Source organism: Myzus persicae, unplaced genomic scaffold (genome assembly GCF_001856785.1).
Source record: "Myzus persicae strain clone G006 unplaced genomic scaffold, MPER_G0061.0, whole genome shotgun sequence".
NCBI lineage: Eukaryota > Metazoa > Arthropoda > Insecta > Hemiptera > Aphididae > Myzus > Myzus persicae.
In genome coordinates, this window is record NW_019102620.1 from 772586 (window position 1) to 791059 (window position 18474).

General features: G+C 28.2%; 2 protein-coding genes across 5 annotated transcripts; one reads left to right on the forward strand and one right to left on the reverse strand.

Moving 5' to 3' along the window:
• Window positions 1–676: 676 nt before the first annotated feature.
• LOC111032740 (acidic fibroblast growth factor intracellular-binding protein) lies at window positions 677–10482 on the reverse strand. 2 transcript variants are annotated; one of them, XM_022313182.1, is made up of 9 exons: window positions 10329–10482; window positions 4572–4672; window positions 4280–4478; window positions 3754–3873; window positions 3547–3654; window positions 3236–3463; window positions 1693–1821; window positions 1505–1630; window positions 677–1057 (listed from the first exon to the last, which is right to left on the reverse strand). In XM_022313182.1, exons 2-9 carry the CDS (start codon window positions 4666–4668, stop codon window positions 985–987), a joined length of 1080 nt encoding a protein of 359 aa, XP_022168874.1. In that variant the 5' UTR covers window positions 4669–4672; window positions 10329–10482; the 3' UTR covers window positions 677–984. The 2 variants fall into 2 exon arrangements, with proteins under 2 accessions (XP_022168874.1, XP_022168871.1); XM_022313179.1 differs by lacking the exon at window positions 10329–10482 and having other exon boundaries at window positions 4572–4782.
• Window positions 4884–13980, forward strand: LOC111032739 (E3 ubiquitin-protein ligase rnf8-B-like). Of its 3 annotated transcripts, none has more exons than XM_022313176.1 (6): window positions 4884–5047; window positions 10970–11124; window positions 11978–12194; window positions 12268–12511; window positions 13160–13373; window positions 13444–13980. In XM_022313176.1, the coding sequence occupies exons 2-6, from the start codon at window positions 11001–11003 to the stop codon at window positions 13734–13736; spliced, it is 1092 nt and encodes a 363-aa protein (XP_022168868.1). In that variant the 5' UTR covers window positions 4884–5047; window positions 10970–11000; the 3' UTR covers window positions 13737–13980. The 3 variants fall into 3 exon arrangements, with proteins under 3 accessions (XP_022168868.1, XP_022168870.1, XP_022168869.1); XM_022313177.1 differs by lacking the exon at window positions 4884–5047 and adding an exon at window positions 10599–10799; XM_022313178.1 differs by lacking the exon at window positions 10970–11124.
• Window positions 13981–18474: the final 4494 nt, after the last annotated feature.

Below are 18474 nucleotides of genomic sequence, written 5' to 3' on the forward strand. Positions count from 1 at the left end.
CAAATTTAGTTAAAATATTTCTCAGTAAATACAAGTATACTATCATTTGTACTATTATTCTCATTTTTTAAGTTCAATTGATGAATAAGACATATAGTGAGATTTTTGTATTTAGCTGTTAACAAAGTACAAATTAATAATTAACTCTTAGATTTTAATTTATATGTTTATTATACAACCATATTGTAAATCAACATTTGTCATTATGTATGTCAAAGCTATGTAAACTTTTTTCATTTTTTTTAGATGTGACTTTTAACTGTTATCATATTTCAACAATGTATAAGTGAATTTAATTGAATTTTAACTCAATATTGTAATGCTTTGAATTTACCATGTATTTATAAAAATTCATAAATTGTTTACACATTAACTTAAGTATTATGTTCATGATGTTCAAGTATAGATAAAACAATTAATAACTTTTTACCTGAAATCAAATAAATTATGGTAAACCATTTATACTCAAAATATAAATTTAAAAAAGTGATTCAAAGTTTTGATTTAAACATAAAATATTGACTAAACATGAAAGTCTATTACTTTATTTTTTTGCAATTTTAAAAGCGTACAATTAAAACAATACTATACATATTTGTAAATGTATTAGATTATGTTAGACTAGCATAACAATTTAATTTACAGTTTTAATGAATTTATACAATAAAAATATAACTAGATTTTACATGAAAGCTTTTAGTAAAACAAAAGTTAAATAATATAACACACAATCTAAAAATAACTCCAATTAACATAAAACAAATATTTTGGTGTGTTTGAGGCATCTATGCATATAAAAATAGTTAACTTTTTCTAAAACATATAAATGTATTAAATATAGTCACAACTGTTTTTAAGGACACAGGTTAAAAAATATCTAACATAATAGGTATTAAAAATCACTATCTTAGCAGTCTATACTATAAAACAAAACAATTTTTTTAATTTTCTTCAAATTTATTACAAATGAATTGCTGTTTTATTTCAGTAGAGTTGTTTGACACTGGTTGTAATAACATCCATATACCGTTCCCAAGCTTTCTTCACTTCTGCATCTCTAGACAAAGTTTAATTAAAATTAGTTATCATACACAGTGTCTAAATATGATTTAGCGCATATATAAGATAGTAACTATAAAATTCATATATCTAATATTGTATCAAGTACATCCGTCCTTTATATTATTTATCTTTTATTTAAATAAACGTACTGATGTATAAATAAGTTCAATAAAGAAAAAATACTAACAAAAGCTACCTATTTATTATAAATCGATTGGATAAAAATAATAAATATTTTCCATAAAAATGAGTGTGTAAAATGGTTGAAAAAGATCTGTCTTGTATAATATTGCTGGATTGGCCTGGTTTAGCTTTAACAAAAACTTGCTAATTTGTAATATGTCGGAGATAAAACAGTGTTCTACCAAGCATGTGATTCAACAAAATGTTTTTTAAGATTTGTAGATCAAATATACAGTTAAGTTCACAATATATGACTTACTGGAATATATCTAATTCTATGGCACAGTTGACATATACTTTCAGGAAATTCATAACATCTATTTTGTTCCAACCAAGTATTCTCCATGGATCAATAATTCTTTCTACTACTTCCAGGAAGAATCCTCTAAAATAAAATTTGAACAATTTTAATAACAAATAATAAACATTCAATGTAAATAAAATTACCTTAAGTCTCTATTGTGGTGAAGATTATAGGCAATTCCTATAATTGCTCTACTCAGCAAACGAAAATTAACTTCCATACTATTATATGTTTTTTCTAGAAACTCGGGCTTTAATTTTTGACATACAATACTAAAAAGAAGGGTTAATAACAATTATAATATTTAAAATATCAAGTTTTCAAAACCTAGTAATCAGAAAATTAATACAGCATAAACACAAATTCATTTTTTTTTATGTTCTTACATCATTGATCACATCAGTATTCAATATTAATCTAACCGCTGTATCAAAACATTATGTACTGTATTTCTTTCACTATAGTTTGTACGTTAAGGATTAGAAAAAGAGTTATCGATAATAAATAACTAAATTAAAGATAAAAATAAATCTATGATATCAATAATAATATTTTATTAGTTTTATTCTATGTTCAAAATTTAAATTTAAAAGTAAATGTTTAACTTTAATATAACAATATTCATCATTAGCTATGGTTTCAAATGCATTGTTTGCTTGGGTGTTACGGTCAAAGATGTCTAATACATTTTTTGCAGTCGTTATAATTATGATGACTGATGTGATTGTGTGTGTAGTGACTGATCTTTAGTGAAAGTGAGTTTTCCAAAATCTCTATGTAGTTAAAGACAATTTATTGCTAAGATTCTTGGAAACCGTAACATACATACGCGCAGTCACACGTCACTTTATTTTGTGATAAAAAAACTCCTGTGGCTATAAAAGTACCAAAAAGCAAATTCACCCAGTACTGAACCCCAAATTTTAAATATTCTCCAAAAAACCTATGTGCTTTTAACAGCTTTTACAAATGCCCGACGTATAGAAAACTTATGGTGACCACTTCAATGGAAACGATGAAAAAAATATGCAAAACTACAAACGATAACACAAAATGATGGTAAAACATCTCGTCAAATATTGATGGCAAATAAATAAGAATAGTAAATACTGATTAATTCCAATAATTCATGTATAAATATAAAAATATGTTGTATTGACAATATTTAAATCTTATGGATTTAAAATTATTCTTTTACACTCATTTAATTTAAAAGAAATGTCAATTTGAATTGATTTTTAATGGTAGAATGCGTATCAAACAACTCAGTTGCATGTACCACCTGAAGTAGAATACATATAGAACCAGAGCTATTACCCTGTTTCAAAACGAAACTGTGCTCAATGATTGGTCCTTGTAAAGTTGTAAGCCGTCTAGTAAAATGATATTTAAACTTTTAAACACACAAATTTATAATAATGTTACATTTTTAAATAAGAAATAAATGATTTTACTTTATACTCCATTATCTGAAAAAATGTAGTTGGGCAAATACCAACACGATTCATACTCTGCCATAATCACTCAAATCTTTGGCTCCAATTGTACGCGTGAAGTAACCACATTTTCTCAGTAAACAGAGTATAATTTTAATTGAAAATGTGTAGTGATGAATTTATAACAAGATATTTTTATAAAATAAATATATTCATTTTGATTAAATCGTATTTAGTAAACAATAATTACTGTTTGTGATCCTTCTCTTTGTCCAATAATACTCTAACTTCTCTTAATTCAAGCAAAAACTCTCGATCCAAGTCAGTGTCTCCAAATTCTGGACTACTTTTAGGATAAGTCCACTTGTTCATAATACAAAGAGTTGGTTCATAAAAGTCAGGAAATGTTAACATTTGTAATTTACGTTTTGACGTTTCAAAACGCATACAAGCTATGAAAACAATTACTCCATACTTCCTAATAAAATATTAACATAATTATAATTTACCCAATTGGAAATTATTAATTAAAACATAAGTTTTATTTTTTTCTTTACTTACTTAGCCAGATCTTCTGATAGTAGAAATATGCTTGAAATGTTTTGGATAACAGAACCTTGAAGTTCTTCAACAGCCTTGAACACTCTTTTGACATTGTCAAATTGACGTCTAAAATTATAATTATATGTACATTTTGTTGTTGCTTTTTTATTGAACAGATATTATTTTTATGCATTGATATTTCTGATAGTTAATTATTAATACAACCTGCAAGATTTTATAGCAATGCTTGTTTTTTCACTAACTTCATCCAAATCTTTACGATGTTTTGATGATAATTTTTTTCCAAGAAATTCTCGAATAACTATATCATCTATTTCATAATACCTAAAAAAATAATAATAAATTAATTCATAGGTTTCAGTCATTAATACTTTATCAGAATTATTATTATTTTTATCTATATTTATTTTTTTGTCTTTATTTTGAAATTGTTTTTTTTAAATTTGTTAATTAATAAAATTTGAATTAATACTATTTTTTAATATCTGTGCTATTTGTATTACATAAACATAATAACCGTTTTTAATTATTGTATTATGAACATAAAAGCACATCCAGATTATATATACATAATATTATTATTATTATTATTCACTACTGATTTACTTAGAAAAACAACAATATACAAGTACCTATCAGACATAACAATACAAATATAAAAAGTATAAATAATAATATATGGTATAACATTATAAACCTATTATTTGATACATGGTTAAAATATAAATACTTTTCTACTAATATGTGTTTCGTTTGTGGCTCGATTTGAAATGCCAGCTGTTGATCTAACTTTGTTGGATAATGTATAATTTTTTCTAGCAAACTATAAGTCCTATAATGGTCTAATATGTCGGATGCAACCAAGTCGAGCGTAGTGCCCATCTCCTCCAGAATACCATACTGTTTCAGAATGGACACTGCTTCTGATGCTTAAACAATCAATGGCAAAACAATTCAACACCATTTAATTAGTCATATACTCAGTATATTATTATATATATTATCAAATAGGTAATGTTTACCGGAATATCCATTCACCCACAGATGATATACGTCTGGATCGACGATCGTGTAGTTGCTAATAAACACATCCACTTCCGGACTAGGTGCGTTCATCATGAACCTGTAATATTTAACGACATATTATAAAATTAAATTCTTTCAAATCTTTCAGTACGAAATATTATTCTTATTTTTTGTGTTTGCTTATCAGTTGCACTATCCGATGTTATTATTTTTGTTTATACTTAATCCGGATGCTTGCAGATAACAGAATTACAAATATAATTTGTGATAATATTCTGATAACAGTCGGTAGATTTGCACGTAATAATAGTAAACAAATTGAAAACATACCAATTATTATTATGATTGTCTCTAAATATTAATATAAAATTAACAGTTAATTGTCGCTATATACATATTTTATATGATAGAAAACTACGAAACTTCTCATTTTTGTACAGGCCTAGAAATGTCTGTAACATCAGTACTACAGGTAAGTGTGTTAAAAAATATTATGGCACTGGTAAAAACTTATGTGATATTTTAAATTCTGAGTGGAGCGATCGCGATGAATGTATTGATTTTACAATGATGTATGTTTTTATTTTTATTTGAGTCACCTTTTGGAACAGTAAAAACTAAATGTTTCAACATTCTTCAACACCATGTTTTCTGATAGGAAAGTGAATCTGGTTAATATTTTGGGGGTCAAAAGTAAAAAATTCTGAATAGATTTCTAAAGCATCAAGATAAATAAACAGATCATTTTATGCAATATTAATTTTTGAAAAAATCTATTTTGGTTTTTGGTATAGTCCTAAAAAAATGACAGTAAGTACCTGCAATTTTTACTGAATGCTTATAACCACATTTTGTATACACCATAAAATTTTCGATTATTATAAGTTGTTTTCAAACTAATGTTGATAAAAAAAATTTAGCCCTGTTGAAATGTAATCTAAGGTAATACAGTTTAGCTAGTAAAAAAATTACTGTTTGAATTTAGAATTTTGTCAAACTTCATAGAAATCAAGACAATTTGCAAATTATTTTTGGGTTAAAAATTTATAAAAATGTTTCTTCTTATATCTAATACAAGATTATTTATAAGTTTGTCTACCTTTATCAAAGAAAAACTGTCTAACGGAGTCAAATTAAATTTTTATGAGCGTTTGAATTTGAAATTTGTGCTACATTTCCTCAACGTTCATTTGATTTCTCATTTTTCTTATTTTGTTGTTATTCAAAAACGAATAACTGTAAGTATTTGAAATACACCATATTATGTTTATTTTATCAATTCATATACTTCATACAATTTTCAAAATATTTTGACTCGTTTTGAGCTGTTTACGATCGTCTTCAATTTTCAATATTTTTAGTTTTTTTTTTCCATAAATGTCAAAAAAAATTTTTTTGTTGTATTGAAAAACTTAAAAATGTAATTTGAGGCTCCTTGTATATTTTTACAATATTAGTTAAAAAATATTAATAATACATCTGTATGATTTTGTTTTATATTAGTTTATTTAAAGTTCATAAAATTTAAAATGTACAAATTATTTTGTAGTTGAATATTTATAAAATGTTCTACTTTCATTGCTATAGACCAAAAATTTAAAACAAAGTTGCACACATAAGTAATTAATTCTGTAACCAAAAACATCCAAAAAATATATAAACACAGTTTTTATTCATAGTTATTTTATGTTCAAATTTGGACAAAATTGCATATTATTAAATAACCAAGAATAATGATTTAAGTTAATTTGTTGTAATTTAAAAATATTATTCGTGGTTACTTGAAACTTTGAGAGTATATTGTCATATTTTATACACACAATGACTTTTCAAATATAATTTTTTTAGGCAAAAATTAATTTAACCTACTGTAGTACAAATGCTTAGTAGTAAAATAAATTACTTTACTCATAATCATATCATCAAATATACTAAATTACTAAATAATAGTATAGGCTGATAGACCGTCTTCGCTCAGAATCGTTTCTCATGTACAATTATTTTATATCATTGAATTCAAATTTAACTCCATCCATTAACAGTGACTCACTTGTAACCTACTGTACAGCAGAGCGACATTCAATCACCGGCTTTTTTCTAATTAATGTTGACCAAAAAATTACATAGGGGGAAGAATTATAAATTATAATAATAGAAACATTATTAGAAGAATCCCAGCTGCATTTCTTTCTTCAGTTTGAAATGTAGGTACCTATATTTACTCTGTACACAAAGTTAAACGTTAAACAATGGCCACCTCACTAACAACCTAACTGATGGATGAAATCAGAGATTTTCTAAATTAGTATGTATACCGATATAGGCAATTTTTAACGATAATTGTAATATGACTTTAAAAAAAAAAAACAATTATTAATTGTCAACGTTCTAAATAAATGTTTGGTTATTTATTGTATATAATAATTTATTTAATATGAATTTTTTTTATATTTTTAAAATTATAATCAGATAGTATACCTATCTTTTTTGCATGAAGACACTTTTTACTGATAATTATTATAATATGATCTTTTACAAAAATTATTATTAATTGTTTATTTTTTAACATATAATCAATGTTGTAAATAGGTACATTACCTGGTACATATATACCTAGATTCGTTAAAATAGTGTAATAAATACAAGAAAACAAATATTATGGTCTACACTTACAGGCTCTATCGCCTTTATCAACCTCCTGTAAATGACGCACCTATACAATTTTTTTTAATAAGTAAATTATTCTGTTTACTGAAAGCCGTTTGACAACAATAATTATTTAGAATGATAGCTATGACGTTCGAGTATAAAAAGTATACAATTTTTTTTAAATTTTTCTTTACCCGCCTACAAGATTTTATGACACTGCTCGTACCAACTTTCGCGCCTCTCACAGGCACAGCAACACCATACGTACCTATATTGAATATTATTGACAAGCCCTCAATAAAATTAATAAATCATCTGATATATTCAGTTTAAACTCAATGCTATATAAGCTATACAAGTTCTACGACTCAAATATTTTGGTCTATGTATTATCGGGAATGTACATTATAAATAAGTCTGGAGAAAATCGAGGAACCATAATCCGTATATGTATTAATATTATTGAGCTCTATTAAATATTTTGTAATTGCATTGTATAGGTACTTACTTTTTATTACTTACAACGTTACGTATATTATAATATACAGATACATTTTGTTATTATTGAGTTCAAAACATTTCAATTGCCAGCCAAGTACGACAGAAAAGCTATAGCCGCTATTATTTTTACCTATTCCCAGGGCCCAGGGGCGGCGTGTTATAAGAATACTAGGAGCGACAGCCCCAAAAATCAGGAAACAAAATGTTTTAAGTTTAACAGGTTTATTTATTATTCATAACAGAAAATTGATCATTCAAGTAAAAAATAACTGTATCTATATCATAAATTGTAAAAGTTAATGAAAAATTTAACTAAAAAAGAACCTAAAAATATTACATTGGTCGTAGTAAATGTAGTTGGTGGGTGGGTTGTTTATAAACTTGCTCTTTGAGTTATGAAGACTCAAGCTGCCACTGCCTATGCCATTTTCATTCACTCTCATTCAAAACTCTTTTAATAACTATAGGTATCTATTGAACTTTTTATTCAATTAAAATCAATTTGTGCGTGGGAGTTCCAAAATACCTAATATTCATATTAATTTGTTATCCTGTATTTCTATTTCAATTATTTGATGTTGTCAAGACGTGTCAACGTAATAAAGATGATAATAATAATTAACGTTTTCAAAAAATGATAGATAATGCAAGCACCTGCGTAACTATACTCACTGCAGTACTGTTGTACTATCTGCAATGTATAAAAAATAATAATATATATAGACCTACCTAAATTATATTTTCATAAATGTCCCTATAAAATATATTTGTGTATGATAGTATGGTATAGTATTTATACGCCGTGTACAGAATACAGATACACTTCTGCAGTCCTTCCGGGTAATCATTGGTATAGAGATTATTTGCTAGTGTGTAAATTACATAAATGCACATCTCAAAACTAATAAACCTATTATACAACATTTCTTTAAGTTCGTAGAAAATGTTAAGCCAAAAATACCGAATACGAAATTTATTTTTCGTCAAATATAAAATGTTTGAAGAAGAAAATGTAATTTTTAGACTTGTTTTTAACTGAAATCGAGCAAAATAAAATAACAGCACCTACTACAGTCTCGTGGGTTATTGATTAAGGAAATCAAAATATAATACGTCATATATTTTAAGCCAACGCCTCCCACTGACCAGAACTGTACAGGCGCATAGCAGCTATGCGTAGGTATAGGTACACAAAATATGAGTAACATATATTTATACATCTTAAATTCGGTGAACTACAAAGTAAAACTTAAGGTACCTATATGCCTTATTTATATTTTACACACCTCTACGTGACTAAGTATCAACATTTTCACTCCTCCCTTGTTTATTATAATTTATTATACCTATAATAAAGATAGAATTGAAACGTTTCGACTACCTAAACTCCACACTTTTTATTATTCTCGCCGATCGCAAATGAACCGCAACCGTGTCACCTGGATATCTGACTATGATCTAAATTCTAAGTGATATGACGTATGCACATACGTATACCTATGTATTATTACTGATGTCAACATCGCTTTTTCTCAACAAATACTGCACCATATTCAATAATCCGCACATCTATGCGACTATGCGTTATTGCTTCCGCTTCTGACATCACTCAATCACTTTTCGTTAAAATCCTCTATTTCGTTAAAAATTACGTTTAAATGAAACAAAAATGTACCATTGGCCTGCAAGGTCTCTAATGCATATGCAACTTTCAAACACCATGAACAACCGTGTCTAATGGATACACGTCTAACAAACACATTTTTACTAATATAACAACCGAAAACCACTACAGGGCGTAAAAAATAATCATTTCTTCGAATTAATTTTCATAACCATACGCAGTACTCCACAGTCCACATGTACCAACTGGTTAATAAATATAATATTAGTATATCCTATTCCTATACGGCGATAATGCTATATTATATTATACTACAATAATGGTACTATACGTCTACACATTCTATATTAATACACAATATCTAATAAATTTACCTACTATAAAACACCAACAATGTATATATCAACTAACAACAGACAATATTTAATGTATATTAAACCTTTACATTTGATGTAAAAATGTCACACACAATTAATATTATTATAACTTTGTTCAATGTAAAATACCTGCGACCTACCTATGTGCTTATTATTATTATGTACATTTTATTCGTGTACCTACGGGATAAGACAACGCACACTGTACAGACGAAATCGTCGGTGGAGCTAATAATGGGTCGTTCGCGCTTAAATATTATAAATTGTCAAGTACCAAATCGCATATTACTTTAACAATTATATATGGAAAGACGAATTGTAAACGGTGTGTTATACTTTCGTACAACAATTCACCCTGTTACAAAGTACCTAACTAATATAAGGTAGGTAGATACAGGCTGTACGCTGCACTTCAATAGGTACATCGAAAAGCACAGCGTGAAACAAAAAGTTGTACGATCGTGATATCTTTTCTCGTGTAGGTACGTCTCAAGGTATATCCTTCGGAAACCCGTAACAATACACCGATTATTAAGACTTTAATTTACAATAATACCTACACACTAGTGTAGAGGTATGTCAATGTACAATTAGGTACCTACACGATGTGTTATATGTACGGCGGGCTTCGACGATCACTTCAATATTATTTTAAGCGTACCTGTATAGGTACCTACGTACTTACATATTAGATATTACGAACTTTACGCGGATTTATTTTATATTATATTGCGGGGTGGTTCCGGATTCGACACCGATCGTTATCCACCGCGTTTGCGCCCTTCGTCCGACGGCGATCGATCCACCGAGCCCTCCCACCGATCCGCACGACGGTCACGCTGCACCCTGTCGCACGCCACCCCGTTTGTGAACAGTGCTTTTCCCGCTGCCAAAGTCGAAACCAACCGAAACGAGAGTGACGACCATTGGGTGTAGGGAGTGTTAACGGTGGAGGGGCTGAATGATGGTGGTAGCACTGTCCAAGAGGGGTGGCGAGAGAAAGAGGGAGACATCTCTGGATCGGTGGCACTCATCCGAATCCATTCATTAGGAACATTCATCAGACAAAGCCGGTAGTACCTGGATTTTTTCGTGCGAGCTCCCGTCGTCTTATTTAATATAAAGCCAATATAGTAACATTAATATTGTAAAATATTCGTAAAGCCGACCGGAGATTGTTAGATTTCTGTAGTTTGACTCCAGACTATATAATATTTATTATTTGATTTCGATTGGATTCCAGATCGTTTAAATAGTATACATCGACCACTATCATGCAATCTTCGGATATCTGCATGTTCTACTTACGAGGCGCTTGCCGGTTCGGCAGTCGGTGTTGGAACTCCCACGACTTGACATACCGATCGCCGAAGGCTCAAGCACTTGCAGCAGCTGCAAGTAAATATATTGTATTGTATATATTATTAATATATTTAATATTGCAAACATAACAAGTGAAAGAAAGCTAATAGTTAACCCCGTTACATGAGAGAGTGTGTTTGTGTGTGTGTGTGTGTGTCATAAGTTTAAGAGAAGTTTAAGAAATGTACAGTCAATTTCTTATGAGCATCATTCTACAATATGATTATATAATAATGTAGGTACCTATACTAGCTGCTGTTATAATGTAATATTGTAATATAATATAAATTGGAGGAAGATTGATTGTCTCATGTGAAACCTCCTCTCGTATAATAAATATCTAATTAATAAACCAAAAAACAATTTTAATTTTATAATTTAATATTATTAAAATGAATAATCACTTGGTGCCTACAAAATGTATTATTAAAATATTAAATATTATGCTTGATAAAATATTATTTTGCACATTTTTTTTAAATTTGCGCTTCAACATTCAATATATTTTGAGTTTAGTCAAAATATGCAGTAATGTGCAAAAATAGCCATTACTTTTTAACTATTACAATAGTTATACACATTATTCGTAAAGTTCATTGACAAAAATTCCTAAAATGTGAGGAGGAAAAATATGGCATTGCATAAAAATCTGCGCTCTAGTTATTAGTAATCTCATTCATAAACAAATGCAAAAATTAGTTGCTATTAATATATTTAGTGATCGATGGGAATAAATCAAAAAGTCCCTACCTACCTGGCTATCTGTATGAGATTATTATTTTTGAAATTTTAATTACGTGTATTGAATAGATTTTGGACTTTTATATATATACCAACTTATACCTAACAACTAGAAACTAATTTTAATTTTTAATTTTTTCCTCTTTAGCGGCAGCTTATTACGAACAAGGTTGTTCAGTAATGACTCCGAGTACCAGTACTAGTACTAGTATCAGTACCAGTACCAATACCAATACCAACACCAGTTCCAATACCACTATCAGTACTAATACAAATACCAGTACAAGCGCAAGTACCAGTACAAAAGGCATATCTACACAAGTACAACCACAAGGACTTCAACTTCTTCTTGAAGCATCAATGAAGTATGCTCTTTTAATTTTAATTGATTTATTTATTGGTTTCAATTTAATTTTGTATGAAATTGTATTAACTTAGACCAGTATTAAAACAGTCTGACGAATCTGGAATAGAAATAGAAAAAGTGGCGACCGAACTTTCTGTGGCAATGAAAACAGGAAATGGCAAAAGCGTAAAAGAGACTGCAAGTAAATTACATGCACTTCATCAAAAAAAGCAGAAAGAAAGTACTGAAAATGATAATTCTGCATGGAGTGATATTATACAGTGTGCTATTGACAATGATTTACAGTGCAATGTCTGTTTTGAGATCTTTATTAAGGTATTATACTATAATTATCAGCGATTATTTGATAAGTTTTATTGAGTTTCACAATAAAGATAACCGAGAAGTTAGTGTAGTCGTAAATGGATAGGTCATAACTTATAGGTATCACTGGGTCAGCATTTAACAGTATTGTTAAAGTTAAACTTCCACAATACATTAACATTATTATTAAAAAAATAAAAACTGAATACTGAATAAAATAATAATTAATAAGTAATAACTTATAGTTAGGTAGGCATTTATTTGGTATTTTGTTATTATGAAACTGACAATGAAAAACTATTTACAAAAATAAAAAACAGTAAATAAATAATTGTATGTACCTATGTTAAATGAAAAGAAATATTTTTGGATTTTTTTGGATTTTATCTATGAAATATTAAAATATATTCATAAATGTTAAACATTTACTTTTTTTTGTCTCCTATATACTAGCTTCAGTAATAAAGTTAGGAAATATCTATTTTTAATTTTTTTTTTTTTTCCCCGGTTGAACCAACAGCAGAGGAGGATCTGTGTGAACACTACTACTCAAATCTATTTTTAATTTACAACACAAAGATATGTCAATATCATAAAATGATGCTTTTAAGCTTAAAAAGTTAATACACACTAAAACAAAAATAATATTTATTTTTTTAGCCAACAGTCCTTAACTGTTCACACACGTTTTGTGAATCATGCATTCATGTTTGGACTAAGCGTGTCAAAAAATGTCCAATTTGTCGTGTTCATATTAGATCAAAATCATATTGTTTGACTTTGGATAGCTTCATAGAGAAAATTGTTGAACAATTGCCTAAGGAAATTAAACATAAGCGTGGGGTAGCAATAAAAGACCGCAACAAGATGAAAAGTAAATACCTATCAGTACCTACTTATCTACGCGACTCAATAATAATTAAAAAATTTTGTTTATATTTCAGTTGATAAACCACGACCGAACAATAGATTAAACGGCATAGATCTTGCCGCTTTATTGAGTTTGGAAGAGCTGATCGAGGCTGACTCACCACTACAATTCCTCTCAATGGACCAAGATGATGATATCGATGAAGATATGATTGTCGAGGAATCAGAAATGTTCAGAATGAATTTACACGATACAGTTGTAAGCACTGGAGGTGTAAACCCTCTGATGAGTTATATTGTTGCTGACGAGGAGCAAACCTCAAATAGATCTATAGCTCGGCAACGTAACTCTTCCGCTCGTCACTAAATTAAGTCATTTCATACTTACATAATTGTTTTATTTTATGATTAGGTATTATTTAATCAGTGAACATTATCACTCAGATTTTTAAATTAGTTATAATTTTTCTTAGTTTTATTAAAACATTTACGATTATGATGTTTTTATAGTTAGTATGTACCTACTCTTTTATGTCTATAAATTATTTTAATTCCTACCCAGTGGCATATACATATGTTTTGTAAGGGCCAAGAGAGGATCCGAGTTAAAACCTAAAGTAAACCATTGTTTATAAGAAATTATATTATACAATTAGGTACCTACCTATATAAAGTATAAATAATTTATGGATTGGCTGTCGAGTTTTTTAAGTAAACAATTAGGTATCTATTATTATTGTATTATAACACACTACAATAATAATTTCATATAATTAATACATAATAAAACGGACCTATATTGTATAAGTACCTATGTATAACATATTTAATACATTCATGACCCATGTGACACTGTGATAGAAATTATAGTAAAATCTTCACAATGAGAGCTCTTATTAACACTATCATGGTATTAGCTAGTGTTTCTCTATTATCTTTTGGACACGGCTTAATTTAACTTTGAGTCTACATGATTACAGAAAATTCGTAAATTACCACAATGTATTATAAGCAGGGCTGGTGGTATTTCAAATTTTGTTACCAGTATTTGGTATTTGTGAACTAGGTAGTAAGTACCTACTGTTAACTACGATATTACCGGTTAAACAGTAGTTGTATATCATAATAATGTAAGAATATAGTTATACTGTTTCAATTGCACGTTAATTGGATACACTTAGGGATCATTGCATTTATATTTAGGAAACTTATATTTTATAGTGTTCTATAGACTATCAATAGTTTGATGTTGAAATGAATAAAGGACAATTTAGGTTAGGTACTTCAAAGTAAAATACCTACTTAAATGAATTTAAGTATGAAACTGATTTTACATTGTTAATTATATATTTCGTTTTTAACTTCATTTTTACATTCCTTTAATTTGTTTCTATTGTATTACCTTCGTAGGTACCAAAATAATAAAAATACATAGTACCTAATCTTAGGTATAGGTATAACATTGTTCTTGCAATTAATTATTTTAAAATTAATGATCCAATAAATCCAATTATCCAAATGAACAAAATGCTTATAGATCAGGTTAAACATATTTAACTATGTGCATAAACCACATTTTCATAGTTCCTATTTCAAAATTATAGTTGACAGTTAGGTACCTACTGTAAAAATGTCCATACCATAAACGCAAAAGTTGTAAAACTATTAAAAATATAAAGACCAAAAGCCCAATAATCAATTCATGATAATTTTTAAAAGTCCACTAATTAATATATCAATATAATCAATTATATTTATATTATATAATATATATATTTATCAATTATAATAAATACCAATTGACAATTATTATGCCAATATGGAATATAAAGTGTCTAATGAGTTAAAAATTAATTATAATATGTATTATAATAGGTACCTACATTGTTTATTTATTTTATGTGGTCATCAATGTTTTTTATAATAATCAGGTCATATATTAATCACTTATTTATTATGTATTCATATTATATTATGTATTGTTAAGACTTTAAGTGATATATTAGCCAATTTTTCTTTACCATTAGATAACTTTTAACTACCTATTGATTTAATTTTTATTATTGATAGTTGAACCTTAATAAATTGTTATTTATAAATTAAGGGAGACATTTAGTACAACAATAATGCTGCACCTATACGCCAGTGTAGCAATGTTCCGCAAATTACAAATGACTGTAACAAAATTACTTTTGCTGTAACGCTGTAGTAATATCATAATATTATACTTAGATTAATGCAACTGGAACAAAATGACTTTTTAAAATTAATTTCTATGAAGTAACATTGTTTTCTGTGTTATTGAAATAAGTTATGAGTGTAGAGTGTATGACAAAAACTAGAGGCTACAATATTCAATTTATACAATAATTAGTCGTTAAGGACTGATTTTGTATTCATTTTTAAAAAGGTAACTTTATTTGTAACGCCTTACTAATTGAATGCAAAAACGTGAAGTGATAAAAATAATGTCATGTAACGCGAATGTAATTTAGATTAAAATAATTAATGTACCTACGTGTAACGTAAATTTTTTATTAATTTTCGAAAGTAATTTACCCAACACTGTAGCTAGGTTTACCTATTATATTATCTGCCAAGATAAGCCGTATGTACCTTTGACCAACAAAGAGTAGCTTAGTGGAAAAAAAAATCTTCTGTGTGATAATAATTGTTATAGCTTGTTAAAAATCTGTTGTTTGTTTCATTTAACTGAATTAATTATAAGTTATAACACGTATCACTTATGTATAAAACAAGAGAAGTAATAATATCTAAATCAAATCAACCTGCTATAGACTATAAAAGCTTTTTATTATATTATTTTTAACTCTTACAAAAATATGTATTGTGGCTTGGAGAGCCGCGGTTGTACGCTTTGAGCGTACATACCATCCCCCCCCCCCACACACTCACACACAGTACCAGGCTAAAGACCTTAGTAGTTGAAGCCTTAATCCAAATAAAATAAAATATATATATATTTATTAGTTAACCTATAACTTTATATTTGTATACCTATATTTACTTAAATAAAAATGTGTTATTTAATTTTTTTTTCATTAATTTACTATTTCAACATTTTTAAAAATAATTATCAACCTATTTTAATTCAGTAAAAGTATCATTCTCAACCCGCCATTAATCATGCCATGTACAATACAAAGTGCTTTTTTATTACATTTTTAATAAAACATAATATACATTTTACATTTCAATCATTGATACTGAATATATCTAGCATAATATATGGCTATTATATTGTTAAAAATAATATAATAATATTCTAAATGGCTTGGTGAGGCGAGGTCGTACGCTCAATCTGCGGCAACGCTTTTTTAAGCGTACGTACCGGTAGTAGTTGCTAGCACTCGGATGGGTGACCACACAGTACAAGGCTAATGACCTTAGTAGTTGAAGCCTTAATCCAAAAATTAAAAAATATTCTAAATAAATTTAATTACCTACTTATAATATATGGATTAAACAAAGATAGAAGTGAAATATTATTCATAATATACCTATAAATTCAAATAAAACTCGTGCATTTATATTTTTTTTTAATATTATCCATTTGATGTATAAGGAAGTAACTTTTTGTAACTTTTTGTAACAGTTTTCATTTTTATGTCATTGTATAAATTATTCATTCGTTTAATAAAATTAATAAAAATGGATGAAACAACGTTTTTTATTCTTGAAAATTATAATGCAACTATAATGTTGTAATACCTACTTGTAATAATATACTGTTAATGTTAATACCTGTAATACCATTAATTATAATTACTAGTATTTGTGATCAATGCTAATACATATCGCTTTTCAGCCTTTGCATTCTACATTATCTAATATTTTCTATATTCCTTGGTATATATATTGTATATGAATGATATACAGGATGTTTCAAAAGTCTTCATCCGTTTACGAACTGATATAGTTCGGCAGCGGTTGATCGCAGGTCAATGACCAATGTATTAATGGAAAGATTAGATAACTACGTTTATTTTAAGTCATCTAGTTGATAAATTTGGTATGCCGGTATTAGAACTGTGAACTCCGTCAGCAGCGGATTGGGAGTAAAGGAAACGACGATTTGACGATTCGTCCCTGGCCACCACGTTCCCCTGACCTCTCAGTGTGTGTGATTTTTTTATGGGGCTACATAAAAGGTAAAGTGTGTGTACTACCATTACCTACAAACTTGGAAGAGCTTAAAATCAGAATCAAAGATGCTGCTAATGCCGTGACACCAGATATGATCAGCAACATTTGGGAAGAATTTGATTAGGTACCGTATTTATAGATGTGTGTCGGGCGGTCGGTGGGGGCCATATTGAACATTTGTAACCAAAGTAAATAAAACTTGACTGTTTTAAGAATATATTAATATACATTTTATTCATTACATTAAAATTATTAATTATTATAAATGATACCTAGGTACTGGAAATTCTAAATGCCTATGTATATGACCAATGCTTACCCATAAAAAAAAAATTGACTAACTCAAAATAATATTGATTGTCCATGCTAAACTATAGTACCTACTATACTATCTAAGGTATATCAGGCGAATTTGTACACAGTGAAAATGTTGACGGTTGGTCATTCGGACTTGAGGCTGTGGAAAGAGAACTATTTTTAAGGGGTCGGGTTTAGGCAATATTTTTAATTCATCGTAAGTGTTATGTAACTGTGTCTTTATAGTGACTGATCTTTTGTGTGAGTGAGTTTTCAGAACGCTTATGTGATTAAACTACCGACATCTTGGAAATCCACAATGTACATATGTGTATTTTGCGATCAAAAAACTTTCAGCTAGTATAATGTTACAAAAAAATTAATTAAATAAAAAAGCGCGTAAGTGAGTGACCCTCTCCTGTACAGTAGGTAGGTTACAAGTGATGGTGTTATATTTGAATTCAATGACATAATATCATAGTATACAAAAAACGATTCTGAGCTGGGACGGTTTGTCATCTTAGGATATTGTATATTATATTGGTATTGTTATTATTAATACAGTAGCAGGTACCTATGATGTTGAATTAATATTATTTCCATATTATCATAATATTTGTAAATATAATTAATAATATACT

Coding starts and splice junctions, on each gene's coding strand:
- LOC111032740 (XM_022313182.1), bottom strand. CDS start 4,668: ATGATGAACGCACCTAGTCCGGAAGTGGATGTGTTTATTAGCAACTAC. Junction 3,874..4,279: donor AAACACATATTAGTAGAAAA/GTATTTATATTT, acceptor TTATTTTTTTAG/GTATTATGAAATAGATGATA. Junction 1,058..1,504: donor ATAGAATTAGATATATTCCA/GTAAGTCATATA, acceptor AACTTTGTCTAG/AGATGCAGAAGTGAAGAAAG.
- LOC111032739 (XM_022313176.1), top strand. CDS start 11,001: ATGCAATCTTCGGATATCTGCATGTTCTACTTACGAGGCGCTTGCCGG. Junction 12,195..12,267: donor CTTCTTGAAGCATCAATGAA/GTATGCTCTTTT, acceptor GTATTAACTTAG/ACCAGTATTAAAACAGTCTG. Junction 12,512..13,159: donor GTTTTGAGATCTTTATTAAG/GTATTATACTAT, acceptor TTATTTTTTTAG/CCAACAGTCCTTAACTGTTC.